We start from the raw sequence: 23,253 nt of genomic DNA, 5'->3' as shown, positions 1-23,253 counted from the left end.
GAACTTAAAAAAATGTTGAAATGTTTGTTGATATTTCTGTATTTCATGCAGCATGTCTCAATAAGGACAGCATGCAGGATTCCTTCATATTCATGAGGTAGGTACACGCAGAACCTTTAGAATCAATTCAAGTTAAAGGAAATTTTTCAATAAATCTTTCAGGAAGCTTTATTCAAATCTATAATCAGCTCTGAATAACAACATAGCACAAATATTTTTCACCTATATGTGTGTGTATATATATATATATATATATATGTGTGTGTGTGTGTGTATACGTGTCCACCTGAGCTTTTAAATAAAAAATAGATATAACAATGAGTACAGGAGGTTACAGAATAGCAAGTTGCCCTTTTTACAGTTTTTCACCGCCAGACCTGAAGCGTTAACCAATGACGCAGCAGCCAGTCAACTTCCTATTGGTCCACGTTTCTATTTACCGTAAATATCCTAAAAGGTGCGTCGCTTAACAATACAGTAGAGTGAAACAAACCGCACCTACAAACACTGTTACGCGATATAGGGGTCAAACACTAATATTAAGTCGTGACTAAATACTGTAAATTAAGCGTCCCTCTATCTGCTTTTTATAGCGATTACCGGACATAAGAACACAAGCATGTCGTGAGACACACAAATTTGGTCTTGCGTCAAAATAATTTTACCAACCGGATGTGAGGTGGCTTCTAGTGAGCAAGCCAAAGATAAACACGTATACAGGCAGAAAGGGGTGAGGATAATAAATATTACAGGGAGGGTGTTGTGAAAGAGCTGAAATGGAGTAGTTGCTGATAATATACAGTTCAAGTAGGCAGGGATACATCCGACAAAGGTACTAAGGAGAAAGTCTACCACAGACATCGAGTAGGTGAGTCCCGCAGAGTAGTGACAGCTGCAACGGTAGCAGCTAGCAGGCTAACGCTAGCTAAAACTGGTTAACTAACACAGTTAACTGTTTGACAGTTAGTCTGTGGAGCAGATAACATTATTAACCCAGACAATCGTATCTTCGGGTATTTGGATAATGTGTAGCTTCTTTATATTTGTGGTTTTAGCATTTAATATTTCTTGAAAACCTGGCAGGTCAGTCGGCTTTCAGACTTCATTGGCCCATTAGCTTTAAAAACAGTAAGCTACTTAGCATCTGTATACGTGGTTTTGTTTGATTTTTCTGAAGAGGGAGTGTAGCTGTTGTTTAATTAGCTTAACTATAAGTTATTCCTGATAATTGTAGTGGTCAGCTTCAAAACTTCAAAAGGAAGCATCATTGATGTTTAAATATAAAACGTTTCTGTATTTTTTTTGTTTAACAGCACAACTATATTTCACTATGAGTGCCAAAACCTTTTGACCATATACCCTCATAAAGTCTACCTAATACATTTTATTTTAAAAGTCGTTATCTAAGTAAAACGAACATGGCATAAAGACGCCCCCCCCCCCAAGCATATCACTTTTATTTGCGTTCTGCTTTAGTGTATTTGTCAACTTTCACAAGCATTAACCTGTTCTTCCATTCCTTCTCCATCTGTTTTCCCTCCACAGCATCCAAGGCCAAAATGGTGCGAGCAGCCTTAGTGACTGTCACCAGTCTGGCGTTGACTGGGGCCGTTGTGGCACATGCTTATTTACTCAAACACCAGTTTTACCCGACTGTAGTTTACCTCACCAAGAGCAGTCCCAGCATGGCGGTAAGATTGGAAATGAAGTCAAATGTTCCATGTTTTGTTTTGTTTTTTCTGTAAATTCTTTAAATTTTCCTCTCTCTCCTGGTATCAGGTGTTGTACATCCAGGCATTTGTGCTGGTGTTTCTGCTGGGAAAGTTTATGAGGAAGGTCTTTTTTGGTCAGTTGAGAGCTGCAGAAATGGAGGTAGAGATATCTTTTATGTTCAGTTGATTCATCGTGACGTATTTAATTTAGAATTTATTGCACGGTCTTTATAATACTGCTGAGACTCTTTTGTTCATATGCATTTGAACATTCTTTCCTGGCTACCCCCAGCATCTCATCGAACGCTCGTGGTACGCTGTGACCGAGACGTGCCTGGCTTTCACTGTGTTCAGGGATGATTTCTCTCCTCGCTTCGTCGCCCTCTTTACCCTCCTCCTGTTCCTTAAGTGCTTTCACTGGCTGGCTGAGGATCGGGTGGACTTTGTGAGTGATGAATGAGAAAGCGCTTCCTTGTCTCACACAATGCACATAAAACACACTCCACTGCATCTGTGTACAGGACATTGCTCAAAGGTAGAAAGGAAGTGTGGGACACCGGGTGGAACAGATGGTGTGTGGTTAAGGGTGTGGAACATTGATGTCATTGTTATTGGAGATTTTATAACTGATGATTTTATTAGAAATTAAACATAAAGAGCCTTTAGCATGTTGTAAATTAGATGACTTGTAACTATATTAAAACTGCCATTTCAAAAAGACCTGTAACTTGCAGAATGTAAAGCATACAGATTTATACGATACTCTGAATCTTATGTAGAATTTGAGTGTATTTAGCTTTGCATATGCTAACGGGTCTTTTCAATCCTTTTTCTGTCAGATGGAGCGGAGTCCCAACATATCATGGGTTTTTCACATGAGGGTTTTATGTAAGTAGACATCAGCACAGTGGAGTATCATTCATACCTCACTTCTGTGCCGGCTTTCTTTTTGTCTTTCATTTCTCCTTTTGGGCAACTCTCTCTTCCACCAATTGAAGTCATAAATCTTTAGCTAAGTGAAACTATATGCAAATTTTTCTACTTGCACTACAGGCCACCTGCTCTGGTTTATTTGTAAGGCCTGAACATTACAGTGGATAACAGTAACAAGCCACAGCAGTTTCCTGAACACTGCAAGGGAAGCTGGTCTGTTACAAAAAACCTGCTGTGTTCGTTTCCACCTCTATGTATTTAGTCTCAGATTATATTAAAGTATAACATAAAGAAAATTGATCATATACTGACCTTCATGATGCTTTAGTGCTCAAATGAACTGTTTAGCTCCTTTCCCCTCATCCCTAATTCAGCTTTCTTATTGGCTGGTTAGAGTTGCTGTGTGTTACAGCCACAGTTAACCAGAGTTTTGTGCCTCAGATGACTGTAGGGATTTCTGCTCTCTGTGACATCATGCAGAGTCAAGAGCAGGGGAAAAACTGTCTAATTGAATGAATTAATTTTCATCAGCCTCTAGTATCTGAGCTTTTGCCTCAAAAAACTTTTATTTACTCTGACCACCTCTTTAAGCCATGCAGTCTGCCTTAGTCTTGGTGTTGTAATAGGATGCCTTGATATTAATAAGTGGATTTAACTGCAGGTGGCATCATTGCAAAGTGAAATTCTTTAGGAATAAGGGATAATGTATAAGCTAATGACTTATTTGTATTTACAAACTGTTGTAAGTGAACAGCGGACAGTTTGTGGCTCTGTCAGCGTGATAGGTTTCCTTAATCAAATCCAACACATATTCAAGTTTTGCAACATCATTTTTGTTTAGACTTCCAACCGTCTGCATGCAAACTTCGAGCTGAGAAACTGGTTAGAAAAATACTGATATGTGCTCCTTTACTTTCTGCAGCTCTCATGGGACTGCTGGGTGTCATGGACTTCCTGTTCGTCAACCATGCCTGTCACAGCATCATTACCCGAGGCGCTTCGGTCCAGCTTGTGTTTGGATTTGAGGTTTGTCGTGAGCTGAAGCTGAATTGAAACTGTTGAACATGCAAACAATAAGCTAGCTTGACACGTCTTTGGCTGTTTGAATCTCATTTTTATATATATATATATATCTCACAATCACAGCAGCCATTTTTGATATGAAATAGTAGGTAAACACAGGGTATTATACTGACATTAAAAACATTCTGTTCAATTAAGGATCAGCGCTTTAATAAATGGGATTAGTGTTTTTGCTCTGTGTCATAATGGTTGCTGTGAAATGCGTCTGCTCTTTAGATTTGAACCAGTTGCTGTGAACCTCTCACTCTTTCCTTCTGCTGGCCCATGTGGGGAAATGATGGATCTCATCGGTTGATACGTGCACATAACAACCAAAACAAATGTTTGCATTTGTTCTTCTCAGTATGCCATCCTGCTGACCATGGTCCTGACAACCTTTATCAAGTATCTTCTGCATACTATTGACCTGCAGAGTGAGAACCCCTGGGATAACAAGGCTGTCTATATGCTTTACACCGACCTCTTCACAGGTGCTGTATTCAGTTGGGGTTCAAAGTATGAAATGCTGAAATTGTTCTGGGATTGTGGTGGCAGGTGTTCTTAAATGTTATCTGACATCTTTATTCCAGGTGTGGTCAAAGTGTTCCTGTACATTGCCTTCATGACCATCATGATAAAGGTGCACACCTTCCCTCTGTTTGCCATTCGGCCCATGTATTTGGCTATGAGGTGAGCGATTCCTTTACTACTTATGATCAAAATCTTCATGATGTTTTTACCATTGGTCTGTGGTGTTGGGCTTTATACACAGTTCAGTTTGAGGATTTTCATTTAGTCATTTAAAACCCATGAGACACAGTTATTGAAATACAGAAAATATACTTTTATGTTAGACAAAATTTGTTTTAAACATGCCCAAAATTTCAAATAAGGACGACTGTGTCAGCAAGTGTCCCTGAGCAAGAAGCTTAGGCTTCAAAGCTCCCATTATGTTTAAATTCATTGGAAAACATTAAAGTTTTTGTGCTACCGGAGAAAAGAGCAACACCAGAGAGGCAGTGGAAATGTGGAGAAAGAGAAACTAGAAAGCAAAATTATCATGACAGTGATCAGAATTCCTGCTTGAGCTTCATTAGTCCTGTTATCTTTGTAAAAATAGGACTGCGAGGACTGTCGTCACCGTTAATTTCAGCCTTTTGAATGAATGAAATAAAGCCAGATGTATATCTGTTCGGCACATTTGCCTACAGTGCTAATAATTATTAGAGTGGAGACAAAGTGTAATTTCTCCTTAGTGTTCAACAAAGATGATTGCTGAGAAAAGAAAAAAATGCTTATTTAAAAGGACCCATGATGCTTTTATTTTATGTCGTATTTGTATAACATTCTAATTTGTTAAATATGGTTTTGATTCTGGAGTCATTTAGAGCAAAAAGGCTTTTTTCCTTCCCTTGTGTCGTTGTCATTTAGTGTCCAGATCAGGGTAGAGGGTGTGTTCACAGCAGCCCCACCCACCTGCTGTTCTAAAGTCCTGTCTGTGAGGGGCAGTTGAGAAGAAAGCTGCTGTGAAAGGATGGGAGCTTTATTCATTTCAGTTCAATAACGCATCAAATCACAACAGCAGTTGCCTCAAGATGCTTTATATTGCAAAGTAAAGGCCCTACAGTAATACAGAGAAAACCCCAACAATCAAATGACCCCCTTTGAGCAAGCACTCAGTGACAGTGGGAATGAAAAACTCCCTTTTAACAAGAAGAAACCTCGGGAAAAACCAGAGTCAGGGAGAAGCATCTGCCTCCACCGTTTGGAAATGAGGGGCAGCACCAAAGCCCAGTATAAGATAGATATATAGACTGTGAATCATGCAAAGCTGTCCAAGTAGAGTCCAACAATAGCAGTTACTTTAAAATCTTTATCAAAACCAATTAGATAACTAGTAACTAACTAGATAAGTAAGTTAACTAATAGAGGAGACTTGAGTGCTTTGTCCTTAATTAAAATGACATTTTTCATAATGAGACTCTTTTGTATACCACTGAATATGTTGTGATTATTGCTTCTCTTTTCTTGTATCTTGCAGGCAGTTCAAAAAAGCTGTAACAGATGCTGTGATGTCCCGGAGAGCCATCCGCAACATGAATACGCTGTATGTACACGTCTGGTTTGTAGATGTGAAATCAAGGCCCAGAATAATGGAGTGACTAATGTGTCCTCTGGCCAGAAGCGTTGTTCACTTCCGCCTCTCTCTTCTGTCTGTGATCAGATACCCCGACGCTACTCCTGAAGATCTGCAGGCCTCAGACAACGTCTGCATCATCTGTCGAGAAGAAATGGTGACTGGAGCCAAGAAATTGCCTTGTAATCACATTTTTCACTCCAGGTAAGTTCTGTGGTAAAAGGTCTGAATCGACAAGGAAAGATTGTAGCCTGCAAAGAAAAACAAACAGTTCCATGTCAGAGGTGGTCAGCATTAAACACAGGACCTGCATTTAAACAGAAAAGGAGTGAGTGTGGCAGACTGAACATGACTTTGTGTTTGAAAGGTTTGTGTTTTTTGTCCTGTCCTCCTTCCAGCTGCCTGCGCTCTTGGTTCCAGAGACAGCAGACCTGTCCCACCTGCCGCATGGACGTACTCCGTGCTACGAATAACAACCAGACTCCGGCTCCAGCCCAAGCTCCGCCTCCAGCCCCGGCAGCCCCTGCCAACGCCCCTGCCAACGCCCCCGCAGGCCAACCACCAAATGGTGAGAGTAAAAACAAGACCAGGTGATCGCAACCCCCGTGTTTGTGTTGCTTTCAGTGGTACATGAAGGTCATCCACATTATACTGCAGAGCATCAGTAATGTGGGTTCTCCCAGCTTGAAAGCAGCCATTGGATAAAAGTAAACTGAAGTGGGAACGTGGTTTTAAAGCAGCTTATGCAATAGGAATATTCCACTATGTGAGAATTTAACTGTGTTCTTTTGTCCTTGTATTTTCTCCAGTGGCTCTAGGCATGTTACCAGGGTTTCCTCCCGGCATCTTCCCCTTCTGGGGTCCCTTCCCTGCAGTGCCTCCTCCTGCTGGAGCAGCTGTACCTCCAGCTCCAGGTGCTACTGATGCTCCACAAAGCAGCACAGAGTCCACTCAGACAGCTAGTAAGGATACCTCCTGTAGCTCCTGAATGTAAAATGAAAGAGACACCTCTGAGTGATTGGGCTTTTGTTGCTTTTGTTTTTCCCTTCAGGCACCACCCAGCCCACAACATCTACTGCAGATTCTGCTGCTACGGCAGCAGCTCCAGGATCAGCAGTGCCAGGCTTCCCATTCTCTTTCCCCCCTCCTCCCTTCCCTGCTGCACCATGGCTCCCCATGCCACCACCTCCTCCCTTTGGTAAGTGTTAGCAGTTTTCCAAATATTGTGGTCTATCCTTAAATTCACATTTAGAGTTTTTGCCTGAGCAGGCTGCTGTTCAAGGATACTGGCGATGATAATATCTGTATGAGTGACTTTTTTTCTGCACAAATGCATCTTTTCTGTTCCTTATGATCTAAACCTTGGGTAGGTTGGTTCATTTGTCACACCAAGGTGTCTCGGTCCTGTCAGACCTCTCATAGCCTGACTGTTTTGTCTTTTCAAACATGTATTTGGATTGTGGCAGTTTTGTGTAAAGCATCAGTTTTCATGAGCATTCTTAACTTCTGGGGCACCTCTGTCAGTGCGCCCCAGGGTGGCTGTGGCTACAATGTAGCTTGCCAGCACCAGTGTGTGAATGGGTGGGTGACTGGATGTGTAAAGCGCTTTGGGGTCCTTAGGGACTAGTAAAAGCGATATACAAGTACAGGCCATTTACCATTTTATTCAAGCTAAAGGGTAAATAAATGATGCAAACTGGATACATCGCCATACTTACAGTTCTGAGAATGACACAAATATTAGTTTTCACAAAGTTTGCTGCTTCAGTTTTTATGATGGCAATTTGCATATACTGTATGTATGTATGTTATGAAGAGTAATCAGATGAAGGGCAAAGTCCTTTGCCTTGAAAATGAACTTAATCCCAAAAAAAACAGTTTCCACTGCATTTCATCACTGCCATAAAAGGACCTGCTGAGATCATTTCAATAATCTTCTTGTTAACTCAGGTGAGAATGTTGGTGAACACAAGGCTGGAGATCTTTGTGTCATGATGACTGAGTCAGAATAGCAGACTGGATGTGTTAAAGCAGCATGATGCTTGAAATCTTTGTTCTTCCTATTAACCGTGGTTACCTGCAAGGAAACTCATGCAGCCATCATTGTGTTGCATAAAAAGGGCTTCACAGGCAAGGATGCTGTTGCTACTATGATCGCACCTAAATCAACCATGAATACTTCAGGGTGCCCAAGAAAGTCCAGCAAGTGCCAGGACGTCTCCTAAAGATGATCCAGCTGCAGGATCGGTGGTGCCACCAGTGCTGAGCTTGCTCAGGAATGGCAGCAGACAGGTGTGAGTGCATCTGCACACACAGTGAGGCAAAGACTTGGAGGATGGCATCAAAGAAGCCACTTTTCTCCAAAATAATCATCAGGGACAAACTGATATTCTGCAAAAAGTACAGCGAGTCGACTGCTGAAGACTGGGGTAAAGTCATTTTCTCTGATGAAGCCCCTTTCTGATTGTTTGGGGCATCTGGAAAAAGGATTGTCCGCTTTACGGTCTCATGCCAACAGTAAAGCATCCTGAGACAATTCATCTGTGGGGCTGCTTCTCACCCAAGGAAGTGGGCTCAATGCGTCATAAGGCCAAAGTAATAACTAAGTGGCTCCCAGGCCTTAATCCACACACCGAGCTGTCAGCAACAGGTTCTCTGAGCAGAAACGTTGGCAAACTTAACATATCTCCTGAAAACGGCATCTCTCTGGGATATTAATCTTTGAGAGCGTGTGTGGGAAACCGTCCAGAAGTGGTGGCTCGTCATTTGCGACCTCTCGAAAACTCAGAAGTTGATGTTTTTGAACCGTAGCGGTGAGAGAGAGGAAGGACGCTAGCATCAACTAGCTAGCCGGTCGTCACGGCAACGCTACAAGAGCGTCTCTCAGCATGGGCCCGAAAAAAGTTCTGTCAGCCGAGGAAGGTGACAATATTAAGAAGTCGCTGGAGTTTATGACAGAGGAGATTTCTACTGTCAAACTGCAGCAGAAAGCCATCCTGGACCTGGTCGAGGGAGTTAAGGCTCTCCGCATCCAGAACGCCGAGAAGGATCGGCGGCTGGCGTACCTGGAGAACAGAGTGGCGGATTTGGAGCAGTACACCCGGATGAACGATGTTATCATCACGGGGCTTCGCATCAAACCCCGGTCATATGCCCAGGCGGTCGCCACTGACAATGTAGGTGGGCCAGGAGAGGAAGATGTCAACTCCACGGAGCATCAAGTGGTTACCTTTCTACGGTCCAAAGGTGTGGAAGTGGATTATAACAACATTGAGGCTTGCCACCCTCTACCCCGAAAAAATGACAGTGACAAACCAGCCATCATTGTGAGATTTGCAAACAGAAAACACAAAACAGCACTGTTAAAACAAGGAAAGAAACTGAAAGGATCCGGTGTCTTCATGAATGAACATCTGATAAAAAGAAATGCAGACATTGCCAGGAAAGCACGTTACTTGAAGAAACAGGGAAAAATTCAAAATACATGGACCACCAACTGCAAAGTATTCATTAAACTCAATGGAACACCGGAACAAGCCAAAGTGTTGGTCATCAGAAATATGGAGGAGCTGGACAAATACTGAGGTCAAATTACTCTGGAGGTATGAATACACATGTGACGTGACACACAACACAACACATGGCACAGTCCAAAAGAACTTCATCTGCATCCGGCAACAATATCAATATAACTCATTGGAATTCTCTTTATGATAATCTGGAACTGAGAACATTTCGATACACAGACCATAATGTTCTAGACTTCGAAAAGGATATAGACCCGGAAAATAATTTCTTCTACAACATTAGCAGTAACTGCTGCTACTTTACTGATGAACAGTTTAAGCACACCATCAACACGGAAAATAAATTATCAATAATCCATTTTAATAGCAGAAGTCTGTATGCCAACTTCAACAATATAAAGGAATATCTAAATGAGTTGACAAATCCATTTGGAATTATTGCCATTTCTGAAACATGGATCAATGCGGAGAAAGGAATGGACTTTGGACTGGAGGGATATGAAGTGAATTTTGTAAATAGAAGGAACAAGAGTGGAGGGGGAGTAGCTGTGTATGTGGATAAAAACCTAAACTACAAGGTGGTAGAAAGTATGACAACTGTAATTGATAATTTACTAGAATGTATGTGTGTGTATATATATTTGTAGGTTGTGTATCCTTGAGGTGTTAATGGGGTTATTGAAAATGTGTATATGTGTGTGTATATACGTATGTATGGATAGATAGAAACATATATGTTTCTATATTTTAAAAAAAAAAAAAAAAAAAAAGAGAAATTACATATAATGTAATTGCAAGGAGGTATTTCTGTAGTCTATTGATACTAGATAGTGGAAAAGGGGTGGGATTAAATAAGCTTATGCTTCTTCCTGCTCCTTTTTGAACATGAACGTTATTTGGAGTTGTGGTTGCTCGTTTTCCTTTTGTTTTGCTTTGTTCATTTGTCTCTTTTAATTCTATTTTGTTGTACTTTTTCAACATGTTCAAAATAAAGATTCAATCAATCAATCCAATTGAGAACTTGTCGTCAGTCCTCAAGAGGTGGGTGGACAAACACAACAAAAATTGTGATAAACTCCAAGCACTGATTATGAAAGAATGACAGCATGCCAGGGTGAATTGTAGAGGTCTTGTGAAAACCAATATTTGTGTCATTCTCAAACGTTTTGGCCACGACGGCTGTAGGAACATCTTGAATTTAACTGAGTGTCTGCAAATGTGTCCCAAAGCTCTGGCAGCTCTTGGTTAAGCGTGTTTGTTAGCGTGTCAGTGCTGTTACAGTTCAGTTTATTTTGTCTTCTCTCCTATAGTGTCCTCGATGCCTCCTCCCCCTCCCTCCTTGTCCCGTCTGTCAGAAGAGGAGCTGAGGGAGCTGGAGGCAGAGGGTCGGCGGGGCCTTGAGGCCCGACTCCAGTGTCTTCAAAACATCCACACCTTGCTAGACGCTGCCATGCTCAACATCCACCACTACCTCAGCACCGTCGCAACACTCACGTAATGGATAGATTCTCTTACTTTTGATTAGATATGAGGAATCTGTAACTATTTAACTCAGTTCAGTGCTTCAAGAGATACAGTGATGTGCCAGGTTTGGTCCTCTATGCTGTTTCCTACATAGAATTTTGAGCTTATTGCTTGTTTGACCGTTTGTGCCTCTGCCGATTTCTCCAGTCCTCCTCGGGCTGGCAGCACTGGAGAAGCCAGCGGGACGAATCGCACTGCCTCATCTTCCACAGCTGACAGTAACACAGAGAGTCCCAGCACGGACAGGGACTCGTCCGTCTGTAAGTAACTGGTTATCGCCTTTCAAGTCTTGTTTTTCATGGGATTTAACAGTGGAGAGAAGTTCAGTAACCATGACAATTCTGTTTCCAGCCGATCAGGTGAACGGAGCAACGCTTTCCTCTCAGTCCGCTGACTCCACTGAAAGAAAAGAGAAGATGGACGAAGGAGTGGAGGACGGAGAGGATGGAGAGCCAAATGCTGCTGAGCTGAGACGCCGCCGCCTTCGTAAGCTAGAGACAACACCATCATCGTCGTCATCGCCTCCCTCTCCTCCTCCAGACAACTGATCCACTTGTCCCGACTCAGACATATCACTCTGGACCAACAGGAACTCTGAGCTGGTGTTCAGTTGCTTTGGTTCTCCATTAGCTTTCTTCCACAGGTTCAGGTTTCTAACTGTGTCGAGCTGGACTGTCCGAAAATGCTTGTGGACTGTTTCTGCGTCAGAAAGCAATAGCACCTGCTTTTTGTTTGTTTTGATTTGCATCATCAAGGACTGCTGCAGTAGTTGTACTGCAGGCATTTGTCAGCTTACTGAGACAGAAGAAGAAATGTCCTTTCAAACCAAGCTGTGGTTGATCAGTGTGGGAGAGGCCATGCTGGGTTTGTGTTTGGTAGTTTTACTGTCAGTGACGTCTTTGCTTGAACTTCCTATTTTAATTCGTCTGACATTAGGTCCCGCGCTCCTCATCGATGTGTTACAGAGGACATGGATCATCAACCAATCCAGTGAATTCAAATCAAATGAAACCAATCAGCTTCCTCTGCTGTCTTTTCATTTAACATGCATCATTCTTCTGTTTCCTGCATTCTCAACACGTTACCACTGCAGACACTGTAACATACTGATTTATTTGAATGTGTACATACTGTATAAAGTTTTAATAGGATGATCTGTACATAATGCAGAATAAACTGACTGAAATTGCAGTGGTACAGAAGTTGTTTGCAAACTGTTGTCATAGAGGTGGGATTGTTACAGTGAAGCTCAGTGAGTGTGAGCACCTCTCATCAGGGTTTCTGTTTAAGTGCGTCATTGTTGCCTCTGAGCTAGAGATTGGGGTGTTTAATTAAAACTTAATGCTGATCTAAATGACATCACGTCTTTATGAGTGAGCACCTTTAGCATTTGATTCCAGCGTCTCTCATTTGCTACACTTAAGTAATAAAGATTGACAGAACTAGGGATGGGTATCGTTTAGGTTTTATCCAATACCGGTGCCAAACCGGTACTTTTGAAACGGTGCTGGTGCTTAAACGGTGCTCGAACCGGTGCTTAAAGAATGGAGAACACAAAATTGGTCCTAAAACCTCTCATGTTCAGCTGGTTTTTGTAAAAAGATAACAATGTTAGCCTTTTCTGCAGCTATGGGGCATATATGGCATCACTCTTGGCTGGAAGCAGTGCTTAAACAATGGAGAAAAAAAAAATCAAACTTTGTCCAAAAACCTCTCATGTTTAACTGTTTTCCACTTTTTCTTTGGTCATTTTAGCCTTTTTGGCCAGGGTGAAGGGAGTATCTGCCATCAAACAAGAAGACAGCCGCATGTAGCTATGATGATGTTTGCTAGTTCACCTTACTGCATTAATGTAATAACGTGGTTAGCCTCACGCTACTCACGCAGGGAAGAACGGCTGCTGCTGCCGTCATCAATTCTGCTCCACTGGCAGGGCTAGGGACCAGGACTCTACTCTTCGGGTTTTTGGGGGATGTTGCTAACTCAGTTTCCGATAACAGGCAACCCACCCGCAGTAGATGTGCTCGGTGTGAGGTCTCGCAGCAAGCTATCAAATACGACGCATTTCTCGGCTTTTAAAAAAAAACGCTATGCATCGCCAGGTGTTTCATCGGATTCGAGGTGTTACCTCCTTTGACAGTATCAGCTTAAAGTACTTGTTGCAGGCTGCTGAGTTTGCATCTTTTGCTGTGAAGTACAGCCAGACTTTTGACCGCTTCGCCTTGGGCATTTTTAATCTGTAGCTCTGCTCTAAAAGAACGTACGCACCTGGACCCGCCTACTATCCTCGGAAACGTAAAATGATTGGCTAGAGTCTAAAGTGTATCATAGCTCAGGAAAAAAAAAGCACCGAAAAAAAAACCCACCGAAATGTGCGCTGCTTTTCGGTCTGGTTACTACCGTTTATGTCAGAACCGGTGCCATCATGGCACCGGATACCGGTACCCATTCCTAGACAGAACTACTGCACAACATTTCTTTTAACGCTGAGTTCAATCAGGCTAAAATGTTTTCGTGTTTCTGGTATCTGAAAGTCGGGCATTAGCCAGAATCCTTGAGGAAAAACACTGACTCGGATGTCAGCACTGCATCTTAAGGTTCACTTGTCCTTTATGTGCAGTTGGTGTGTTGTACAACTGCAAACTCTTGTCAGGCATTTATTCTTTTCCCACCATGTACGATATAACAGTGACTGAAGGTTTAACAACACTGGTATTGTGTCCAGTCATTATCTATAGATGTTAGGCACAGACTGTATACGAAAGATGGCTGCTGTACTATCACACATCAGCTTGTAAAGTGCTGCTTGAAGCGTTTGGTTTCACGTCTTGGTGGTTTGAAACCAGAGGCCTGCACTACAAAGCAGAATTTTGGCTTATCCAAATAAATTTGGGGTTAACCCTGGTTTTACTTTGTACTGGGAAACATCTGCATCATTGCAAACCCAGTCTGCTCCAGTGCAGGTCAAATGGTTCCATTTATTAAGGGAATAAGATTATAAATTTTTATAAAAAAGCAACCCATCATGCCATGATGACACATGTCAGTGACATTACTCGAGGTTCTGGGACTCTAGAAATAAAGTATTGATCCTATTGTGCTAGTATCAATCCAATAACCATATCAGCACTGGTATTAATAGTATAGATATTTGGATTGATCCATCCAGCTCTACTACTAGGACCAATAATTTACTAAATTAATTTCATGTTTTAGTCTATTAGCTGAAACTAGTCGCTGAGCCCAAAAATGATCAGAGGGCCATTTTCCAAAGACTTCAGAACATCTTTTTGACAGCCATTGTCATCGCCCCCTGCTGGCCATTAAAAAGAATGCAGGTTTTAAAACACTTTAATGCTGACTCCACTTTCCAAACTCATCTTTGTTTTCTTTTTCATACAGTCCATGGTCAATATTCATCCAGATAATTAATGGAAGCATTATTTAACATGCATCTTCAGTTAGGTGTTGGTCATGTTTTCAGACTTATGTGCACTTGATATTTGTGATGAAAACCCCAAAGCAGTTATGGACCCTTACACTGAAGCATTAAGTAATGCATGTGGCACAGTGAGTCTTTTTAGATTATTATTTTTTATCAGTCAACAATTACATAAAAGACAAAAGGAGTCCTGAATTTCAAAGAGCGAGTCACATACCCTTCACAGTAACAGGGCTAAAATGCATAACAGCACCACTGTAGATACAGAATTTCTACCACATATATTTTCTGCTCAGCAACATGCCCAGCAGGTTTATTCTGATGTTGTTATTGGTCCGTAGCATGGACAGTACATACCTGTCACGTGGATAAGTCCAAACCACAGGTGAGTGACTGACTATGAGGAAGTTTTTTTTTTTGCATAAAAGTCGCAAAGGGTGAGTCGCGTTTGATTTCCAACTCTAATTACAGGTAGACCCACAGTTATAAAATAAGTTAAACTTAGAGATCCAATAAGGACTTCAGTCAACTTAGAAATATTTAAACGATGCAACTTTTTACAGACATGGGAGCAAACACTGGCCTTTAAAAAAGATGAAAGAAAACTATACCAGCAGCAGCAGTGTACAGGCCAAGGACATCCCTGGTCTTAAAACAGTACTTAGCTGCAAACACCAAAAAAAACCAGTCTGTCTACAAGACAAACGATCACATGTGAGCCTGTAAAAAAAAAAAAAGTCACTGTTTAACTTCAGTGAACTTAGCATCGACATCACACCGACAGGAATGCAAATGAGGCCGCGTGTGCCATCCTCTTCTTTGGAAATGGCAAGGGTCTCTCCAAAATTGAACAATGGCATGTGTGTGAAGTCAACCTGTGGCCGTAGCTCAGTATGACCTTCATGAGAGAGCAATACTGGCCAGTTTAAGTCAGTTTGATCTGTTTCTACATAGCTTGTTCCCTTTAAATGAGGAAGAACTTTTTAAATACAGTCTCTTTAGAAAAATAGAAGGTGCATATTCACTGTTTGGTGATGATTTCCTGAGACTTTTCAGTGCAAATTTGCTCACACAGTGAGGGACTACTGGCTGTGAGTGTGTCTAGGAGAGAGAGCGGCTTGTCTTTGAAATAAATGTCATCAAGGAAACAAGAACTCGGGGAGGGGGGGGTCAGTTTTGAGGAGTGGAATACAGAGTGTGGTGCTGGTGGTTCTGGTCTGGAGGATTGTTGGCAAATAGGAGCGGCGCGGTCTCTGATCCGTACCAGCTGTGGGGAAAAAGCAAGAAAAGAAGAAGATGAGAGCTCTTCTCACACTCCTGAAACCCTGTGATCAGCTTTAAGGTAATCAGATTTTGTGGTGCTTGTACCTTATGTTTGAATTTGAACCATTGGCCCATGGAGCGGGTATGTCCTCATCGCTGCCTTGAGGGTCGTCAAAGAAGTACGGCCGAGGCAGGACCCTGTTGTTTATAGCCATGATGCTGTTCTGTGAGAATGAGACGAAATAATGTTTCAAATTAAAAATCCTTCTCTCTACACACAAGGCCTTGAATAATCGGGCCCTATGTTATCTTAAAAACCTCAGTGTACCATATCACCCCATTAGAGCACTTCGCTCTCAGTCTGCAGGCTTACTTGTGGGTTCTGGGATACTTAAAAGTAGAATGGGAGGAAGAGCATTAGTTATAATTAATCTCTGGATCTCTTCCACAGCGTGTCTTCTGTTCTGTCTCCCACTTTTGAACCCAACCGGTCACAGCAGATGGCTGCCACTCTGAGCCTGGTCCTACCACAGGGTTCTTCCTGTTAAAAGGGAGTTTTTCCTTCCCACTGTTGCCAAGTTCTTGCTCACAGGGGGTCATATGATTGTTGGTGGTTTCTCTATATTACTCTAGGGTCTTTACCTTCCAATATATAGCACATTGAGACAACTGCTGTTGTGATTTTGCACTATATAAAAAACTGAATAAATTTAAAATATTCATGTTTTTGAGTAATAAAGCAGTAAATAATTGTATTTAATACAGTCTCAGGTGTCATTAGTAGATTTTTAGTTCAGTACATTACGTTCACATCCACTAGATTTACCTCTTGAGCAGGCCGGTGAACTCTGAAGATAAGGATGAGGAGACCAGTTGGAAGCAGCTCCCACATGAAGAGGATGGCACCGAAGACCAGGTAGTCCCTGTCGCCGAGTTCACTCTCCAAGTCCGCCTTAAAACAAGTAAGTGCAGAAAGTGCTCTTTAGGGGCACCTTAATTGTCCCAAGTTGTTAGCCAGACATGAAAGCTTTGGTACTGGATTCTTACCTGGTCAGAGACATTATACCAATCATAGTTAAAGGACTCCACCCGATACTTCTGGGACAGAAACAGGACGGTCAGGTTGTAGCAGGCTCTGCTGGCAAACAGGAAGATCACTGCTGCTCCCAGTGCTGCTGTACGCCACACTGTGGTCCCCTGGTCAGGTTAAAAAATAAAAACAAAGTTAGCCTGGAGTACTGTCAAAATACAGACATCCCCATCGCTCTTTATGGTAGTATCCTGGCTTTTCTGTGTCCAGCATCACATTTTTTTCTGGCTATGCTCAACATTGCTTTCATCCATTATATCACTCAAGTAATGCTGGATCCTACAGTTCCCATAATGCATCTCAGTGCTTATTACACAGATCTGTTACAGACATCGGTGCAGGTTGTCTGTGATCCAGGTTCTGGTAGTTTTAAGCACTTGAGCTGAAGGTAACTGGACTTCTTTGTAGGCTCTCGTGAAGACGTCTCACCTCTCACCTGAGGAAATGTCTTTTGTGTAGCTAAAAAGGAGCCTTGCTGCCTTTAACGCAACACCTAAAACGATCTGTTGGAGATATGTAGTGTAGCAGCTCAAGCTGAGATAACCCCGATGATGTCAAAGTGATGTCAGTCCCGTGATCTTCTCAGACTGGAGACATGACACGCATTGTTTTTCCAAGCAGCTCAGGACTAAACATGAGTTTAATCATGCGTGTGCTGCTGTTAAACTTGGCTCGGTTCATCAGGGCTGGCTCAGTACCACTTCTTCATGTTTGATGCTGATACTGACATACTTTGAGTAGATACCACGAGATTTCCTTTCTTGAACAGCTAGCTTGTCTAGACACATCTGAGCTGCAGATGCATCGTTCGTTGAGTATAAACTCCAGTGCAGTGAAGTCAATAGTGAGTGCAAGATTAGCATATCCCTATTTTTCTCTCTGGGGAACAACGTTGAACACACCCTGCTGATCAGGTGGATGCTGGCGGACCGCGAGTGTCGGGTCAGGAGCAACAGCGTGGAGGCCAGCAGCACTGCTTCCAGGATGAAGAGCAAGTCGTTGACCACAACTCGAACCAGGACTAGATTCCAGGTGCGCTCTCCCCTCTCGCCATCGCTGGTTCGTTCCCCGAGTGCAGCGCACACCATGTTGACGCAGAAGAAGATGGCGCTCAGCGCACCGTACAAACACCTTGCTCCCCACCTGAGGAACACACAGGGGGTCCAATCGGGACGATTAGGGCTCATAACAATAACGTAACGAGGCGCTTTTCTAGATTTAACAACAGGAAAATGATGTAAAACTTACAGCCCTCTGTCCACTTCTCTCACTTTCACTAATACCTGCACAAAGACACAAAGACACCCACATAAACATAAAGACACAAAGAACGCATCCTGCTCAAAACACAACAGGCTTGATTAAGATCTGTTGGGGGCAGAACTGCAGGTAACACAGCCGAGTAGTCAGTCCTGTTATAATTCTTTGAAGTCTGTGGCACGAGCATAATAGTCACAAGAGCTGCTAGCCTTTTTTTTAATACGATCAATTAGAAGGAAGTTGCGTGAAAGGGAAAGGAGCTACAACATCATGTTTCACAGTAGATTACTTGAACGGCTGCACCAGGCTCCAGTTTAAAATGAACAGTGGTTATTTTGAATTGTGAATCATGTAAAGACCAAGAATAAAAATGTGGCGCTGAGATAGAGCAGCTTCGAACATTTTGAGATTAAATCAGTCTTTTTATGAACAAGGAGAGAAACCTGGAAAAATATTGGCATGGCAAATTAAACAATTGGAAGTGCAGAAAAATATAACGTCGATTATAAACAGCAAAGGGGAAATGATAATGGATCCGATTGAAATAAACAAGGAGTTTAGAAACTATTATGAAAAACTTTATGAATCCCAGGATAGATCAGATCAAAACTCCAGAAATGCGTTTCTGGATAAAATAAATATTCCTACTATCGCTGACGATGTAAAACAACAATTAGATGCAGAAATCATCGAAGAGGAAATAAGCAGGGCAATTAACAATATGAGATCAGGTAAAAAAGCTGGACCAGATGGATTCCCAATTGATTTTTATAAAAAATTTAAAAGTAAATTAATGAAACCGCTATTGGAAATGTATCGGGAATCATTAAGCAAAGGAAGTCTTCCTAAATCAGTAACAGGTTCACTAATCATTTTGTTACCTAAACCAGGAAAACCGAGTAATGAATGTGAAAATTTGAGGCCGATAAGCTTACTTAATTCTGATTTTAAGGTGTTGGGTAAAATATTAGCAACACGTCTGCAAGATACTCTCCCCTCAGTAATTCATAGAGATCAAAACGGTTTTATATTGGGGCGCCAAGGTCTACATAATGTAAGAAGAGTCTTTAACATTATAGACGGACTAAACAATTCCTCAGAGAGGGCCTTACTCTCACTGGATGCTGAAAAAGCATTCGATAGGGTCGAGTGGCCTTATCTTTTTGATGTTCTGACTAGATTTGGTTATGGAGATGTGTTTCGAAGATGGATACAATTATTACACTCAAATCCAACTGCTGAAATCTTGACAAACAAAAATATCTCTAAACCAATAAGGGTGAAACGGGGATGTCCACAAGGCTCACCGATAAGCCCACTGTTGTTTATATTAGCTATGGAACCCTTTGCTATAGCCGTACGTTCGAGTTTATCATTGACAGAAATTCTGGTAAATGAAGTAGAACATAGGATTTCGTTGTACGCAGACGATGTAATAGTATATCTCTCTAAAATAACAGAATCTATACCTGCTCTGCTTAGATTGATAGGGGAGTTTGGTCAAATATCAGGGTATGTCATTAACAAAACTAAATCATCCGTTTTATTACTAAATGAAGAAGAAAGGAAAAACCCACCCATAGTAACATCTCATTTTAAGACAGTAAAGGACTTTATGTACTTAGGAATAATGATTTCGCCCAAATTAAGTGAGATCGTGGAAAATAACTATGAAAGACTTTCTAAAGAAATAACAGAGATAGTGGACAGATGCATATCTCTACCAGTTTCTTTAATTGGTCGGATTAATATATACAAAATGAGTATACTGCCAAAGGTGCTTTATGCGTATCAGAACATCCCCCTGCCGCCTCCTGTTGATTGGTTTAGCAGGATCAAAAAGCTTGTTCTCGGTTTTTTATGGAAAAATGGGAGACCAAGGATAAGATTATCATTGTTGCATCTACCATACAACGAGGGTGGTGTCATGTGTCCAAATACTGAGTGGTATTACTGGGCATGTCAAATCAGGTCTATAAGATACTATTTTGACTTAAATAACGCCCCGCAATGGTCAGAGATGGAAAGTATTAATTTGCATCCACCTTTACCTTTATATTTTTTCTCAGACACAGCAATAAACTTGATTAAAAAGGCGAAAAATCCAATGGTAAAGAACATGGTCAAAGTGTTGCATGATGTAAAAAGATATATGAAGGAACCTGTTGTATTGTCACAGTTTACACCGATGTGGGGAAACCAGGATTTCAGACCAGGAAGAGAGGATAAAGTTTTTAGACAATGGTCAATTAAAGGACTCCAAAAAATCCAAGATTTGTATGTAACAGATTCTCAAGATATGATGCCCTTTGATATGCTTAGACATAAATATAATATAGATAGAAAGCAATTTTTCAAATATCTCCAAATTAGAAGTTACATTCGAGCAAATCAAAATAATACCTGCACCAAACCACCAAAATCAGAATTGGAAGACATAATTAGCAAAAGCAGTTCAAAAAAAAGGGGGCAATATCAGAAATATATACATTGATTAGGTCCAAAACATCTGACAATTCTTTGGGAAGGTTGAACGCCTGGAAAAATGATTTGAAGAAGGACATATCCAAGGAACAATGGGCATTGGTTTGCGCAAAAGCTCATAAACAAACTATTAATTCTAGACTAAGGTTGTTGCAATACAAATGGTTAATGCGAATATATGTTACTCCGGAAAAATTAAATAAGTACAACTCTAATATTCCAGACACTTGTAATAAATGTAATGAAGATAAAGGTAACTTTTGGCATTGTATTTGGGATTGCAGGAAGATAGGATCCTTTTGGGCTGCAGTAACACAAACTATCAAACAAATATTATCCAAAGAGGTTGTTTTGGATCCTGGCTTCCTTATTCTGGGATTGTACCCAGAAAACATGAGGTACACAAAAAGTGACAGAATGTTTATTGGCATGGGTTTGTTACAAGCAAAAAGATTAATTGCACTAAAATGGAAAAAAACAAGGGAACCGAGTATCACACAGTGGATAAAACAAATGATGGTGGCTTTCCCATTGGAGCGGATAACATGTATACTGAAAAGGAAATTGGATGTTTTTGAGAAGGTGTGGAGACCATTTGTAAATTTTGTAGAAGGATTTGTATTATCTGAGGAGGACGAGGACTGAGGGCAATGACATTTGATTTGGGATAATGACAAATTTAGGCCTTTAACGGAGTGATAAATCTGACGACTTTGTTGCTTTCTTTTTGCTGTCTGGGAGGAGTGTATGTTCATGTAGTATTTAGAATGTTGGACTGTTTGCAAGTCATTAAAATGTAAAAAATAATAAAGATATTGTTGGAAAAAAAAATGTGGCGCTGTAGCTGAGGACACATGATCCACTGTAAAGGGCTCTTGTGTTTTCCTCTGACTAGTTTTATTTGTGCTTTTATCACCATGGCTGTACCAGAGCGACTCTTTTTACATTCTGAGCAACATTTTCTAAATGACACAAGATTTTTAAGAACGTTTCCCCATCCACATCCCTTCAACCTTACCTGAGTGAAGTACAGGTTAATGAGGCTGAGAGTGAAAAACTGCAGGCAAACGGGGAAGCAGTAGAGGAGCCAGAACACTGCAACGGGGAGGTGGTTGGCTTGCAGGGCGTCATGGAAGTAAAAAGAGAACAAGGTGGTGCGAAGGGCAGCCCACAGCAGACAGAGGTACAGGAAGCCGCTCTGGTAGCTCCATCGCTTGTGTCCGTAGATGTAGAGGAGCCACAGCTGCACGTACACCACCACAAAGAGCCCGGCGTACAAAGTGGTGTAGAGGATGGTAAAGCTAAGCTGGACCGAGGGGGCGACAGCAGGACGCAGGGGGGCCGGGGATGGTGAATTGGAGGAGTTGGGAGGAGGGGTGGCTGTAACTGGGGCTTCCATTGGACTACTGATGTGATTAAATAGCTGGCATTGTCATCATCATCATCATTAGAGAACCAAAGCTTATCTTCTCTGTCAGAGGGGATTACATGAGACCTGAATGAAAAAACAAGAAGTTAGAAGATGGGGAAAAAAACAATCTTGATAACACCAATGTGATCAGAGGACCTATCCTCAGTGTCACCCCTGTGTACCTTGATCATATCCCTTCACACAGTAGGACAGTGGCCTAAAATACACCTCCAGCCTTTTGTGTGGGCTGTTTGATCAAGAAGAATGATCAGAACACTGCATGTAATCACACGCAGCGTTCTCATGTGATAACAGGCCCTCTGCAAATCACTTGCCTCAGGTGACATGCAGGCACGTTTACAACTACTGTGCTTGTAACAGAAATCATTACGAGGAAAAAGAAATAAATATATCCTCCTGAGAACTAGCTTATTCATTTATGTCCTCTGTAATAGACATTTGTTTTTGGTCTACATCTTTTGATTATTTGAGCTACCCTACTAAGTCCTGATGTACTTAATAGAGGACATCCTGGGCTTTCCATTAATATCTCATGTTTTTTCCTGCCTATTTTAGCTTCAAAGAGGCAGAAAAACACAAAAAAGTTCAATGGGAAGATGCTTTTTTCCTCGGTTTTCAGGACAACATACTGCAAAGTAGATCAGTCGACCAAGTAGTGGCCTGTGTGGTCAGTGGTCAGTAGTGTCCAAGCCTTTGATTCATATTGTAGTACTATGATATAAAATATCTAACCTCGAAAGAAAAATCGAATCCGATTTCCACAAAACTATATCTTTTCAATCAGTCATGCAGTTGTTATTAATGATAACAGCAGAACATTAAAGCAGCATAACACAGTAACAGCAACAATCGGCCAAATTCTGTCACACTTCCGTTTTGTAATTGATTTGCTTTTATGCTCTTGAGGTTCCTTTGAGCTTTACAAAAGCATAAACAACCGGCTGTTCCGCTCAGGGTCTTCAGCCACAGCCAGGCTAACTGAAAGTAACTGTGAGCCAGCGCTAATGTGAAGTGTTGGTACTGCCAGCGGTCAGAGGCCGTCTGCTTCCTCATTAGAACCATAAAACACGCAAGACACCCGCAATAATTTATTAACAACAAAGACAGCGCTTACCTTTCGCGAGCAAGGACTCCTGGGATGTGCAGCCGACGACGGTAATCCCTTTTTGGTTTCCGCATTGTGTGACGTGAGTCAAGACTTGTGGGAGGACCCACAGTTTTGATTTCAACCGCCAATCAGCGAAGACAGCAAATCGCGGTTTTTTCAATTTGTTGTTTACGTATGAAGGTAGGTGCATTCAAATCAATTTAAAGATTGTTTACACGACCCAATCGATTTGTTTTTAATAAATGTGAGTATATCCCAAAAAATAAACTGAAGCGTAGC

At 41.6% G+C, this 23,253-nt stretch overlaps 2 protein-coding genes across 2 annotated transcripts; one reads left to right on the top strand and one right to left on the bottom strand.

Annotated features, from left to right (window-relative positions):
* The first annotated feature begins 666 nt into the window (after positions 1-666).
* On the top strand, positions 667-12,249 carry syvn1 (synovial apoptosis inhibitor 1, synoviolin). Its single transcript, XM_040015259.1, has 16 exons — positions 667-868; positions 1,546-1,691; positions 1,780-1,872; positions 2,005-2,157; positions 2,552-2,600; positions 3,568-3,671; positions 4,072-4,198; positions 4,298-4,397; positions 5,749-5,814; positions 5,932-6,048; positions 6,243-6,412; positions 6,654-6,806; positions 6,896-7,042; positions 10,682-10,865; positions 11,043-11,155; positions 11,247-12,249. Exons 2-16 carry the CDS (start codon positions 1,560-1,562, stop codon positions 11,441-11,443), a joined length of 1,905 nt encoding a protein of 634 aa, XP_039871193.1. The 5' UTR covers positions 667-868; positions 1,546-1,559; the 3' UTR covers positions 11,444-12,249.
* Positions 12,250-14,470: 2,221 nt separating this feature from the next.
* On the bottom strand, positions 14,471-23,093 carry gpr137 (G protein-coupled receptor 137). Its single transcript, XM_040016636.1, has 8 exons — positions 22,981-23,093; positions 21,453-21,929; positions 17,939-17,973; positions 17,593-17,833; positions 16,648-16,797; positions 16,427-16,552; positions 15,706-15,824; positions 14,471-15,604 (listed from the first exon to the last, which is right to left on the bottom strand). The coding sequence occupies exons 2-8, from the start codon at positions 21,831-21,833 to the stop codon at positions 15,508-15,510; spliced, it is 1,149 nt and encodes a 382-aa protein (XP_039872570.1). The 5' UTR covers positions 21,834-21,929; positions 22,981-23,093; the 3' UTR covers positions 14,471-15,507.
* Between the last annotated feature and the right edge of the window lie 160 nt (positions 23,094-23,253).

The sequence above is a fragment of the Simochromis diagramma genome, unplaced genomic scaffold (assembly GCF_900408965.1).
Source record: "Simochromis diagramma unplaced genomic scaffold, fSimDia1.1 OVJJ01000685.1, whole genome shotgun sequence".
Classification (NCBI taxonomy): domain Eukaryota; kingdom Metazoa; phylum Chordata; class Actinopteri; order Cichliformes; family Cichlidae; genus Simochromis; species Simochromis diagramma.
Note: the sequence above shows the minus strand (reverse complement) of the source record. Positions and strands in the feature narration are given on the sequence as shown.

What these genes read in the sequence shown, in the direction of transcription:
- syvn1 (XM_040015259.1), top strand. Translation starts at nt 1,560, where the DNA reads ATGGTGCGAGCAGCCTTAGTGACTGTCACCAGTCTGGCGTTGACTGGG. An exon ending in CCCATGTATTTGGCTATGAG is followed by an intron (nt 4,398 to 5,748) that starts GTGAGCGATTCC and finishes TGTATCTTGCAG; the next exon opens with GCAGTTCAAAAAAGCTGTAA. An exon ending in AATCACATTTTTCACTCCAG is followed by an intron (nt 6,049 to 6,242) that starts GTAAGTTCTGTG and finishes TCCTCCTTCCAG; the next exon opens with CTGCCTGCGCTCTTGGTTCC.
- gpr137 (XM_040016636.1), bottom strand. Translation starts at nt 21,833, where the DNA reads ATGGAAGCCCCAGTTACAGCCACCCCTCCTCCCAACTCCTCCAATTCA. An exon ending in TTAACCTGTACTTCACTCAG is followed by an intron (nt 17,974 to 21,452) that starts GTAAGGTTGAAG and finishes GTCTTTGTGCAG; the next exon opens with GTATTAGTGAAAGTGAGAGA. An exon ending in TTCACCGGCCTGCTCAAGAG is followed by an intron (nt 15,825 to 16,426) that starts GTAAATCTAGTG and finishes TCATTCTCACAG; the next exon opens with AACAGCATCATGGCTATAAA.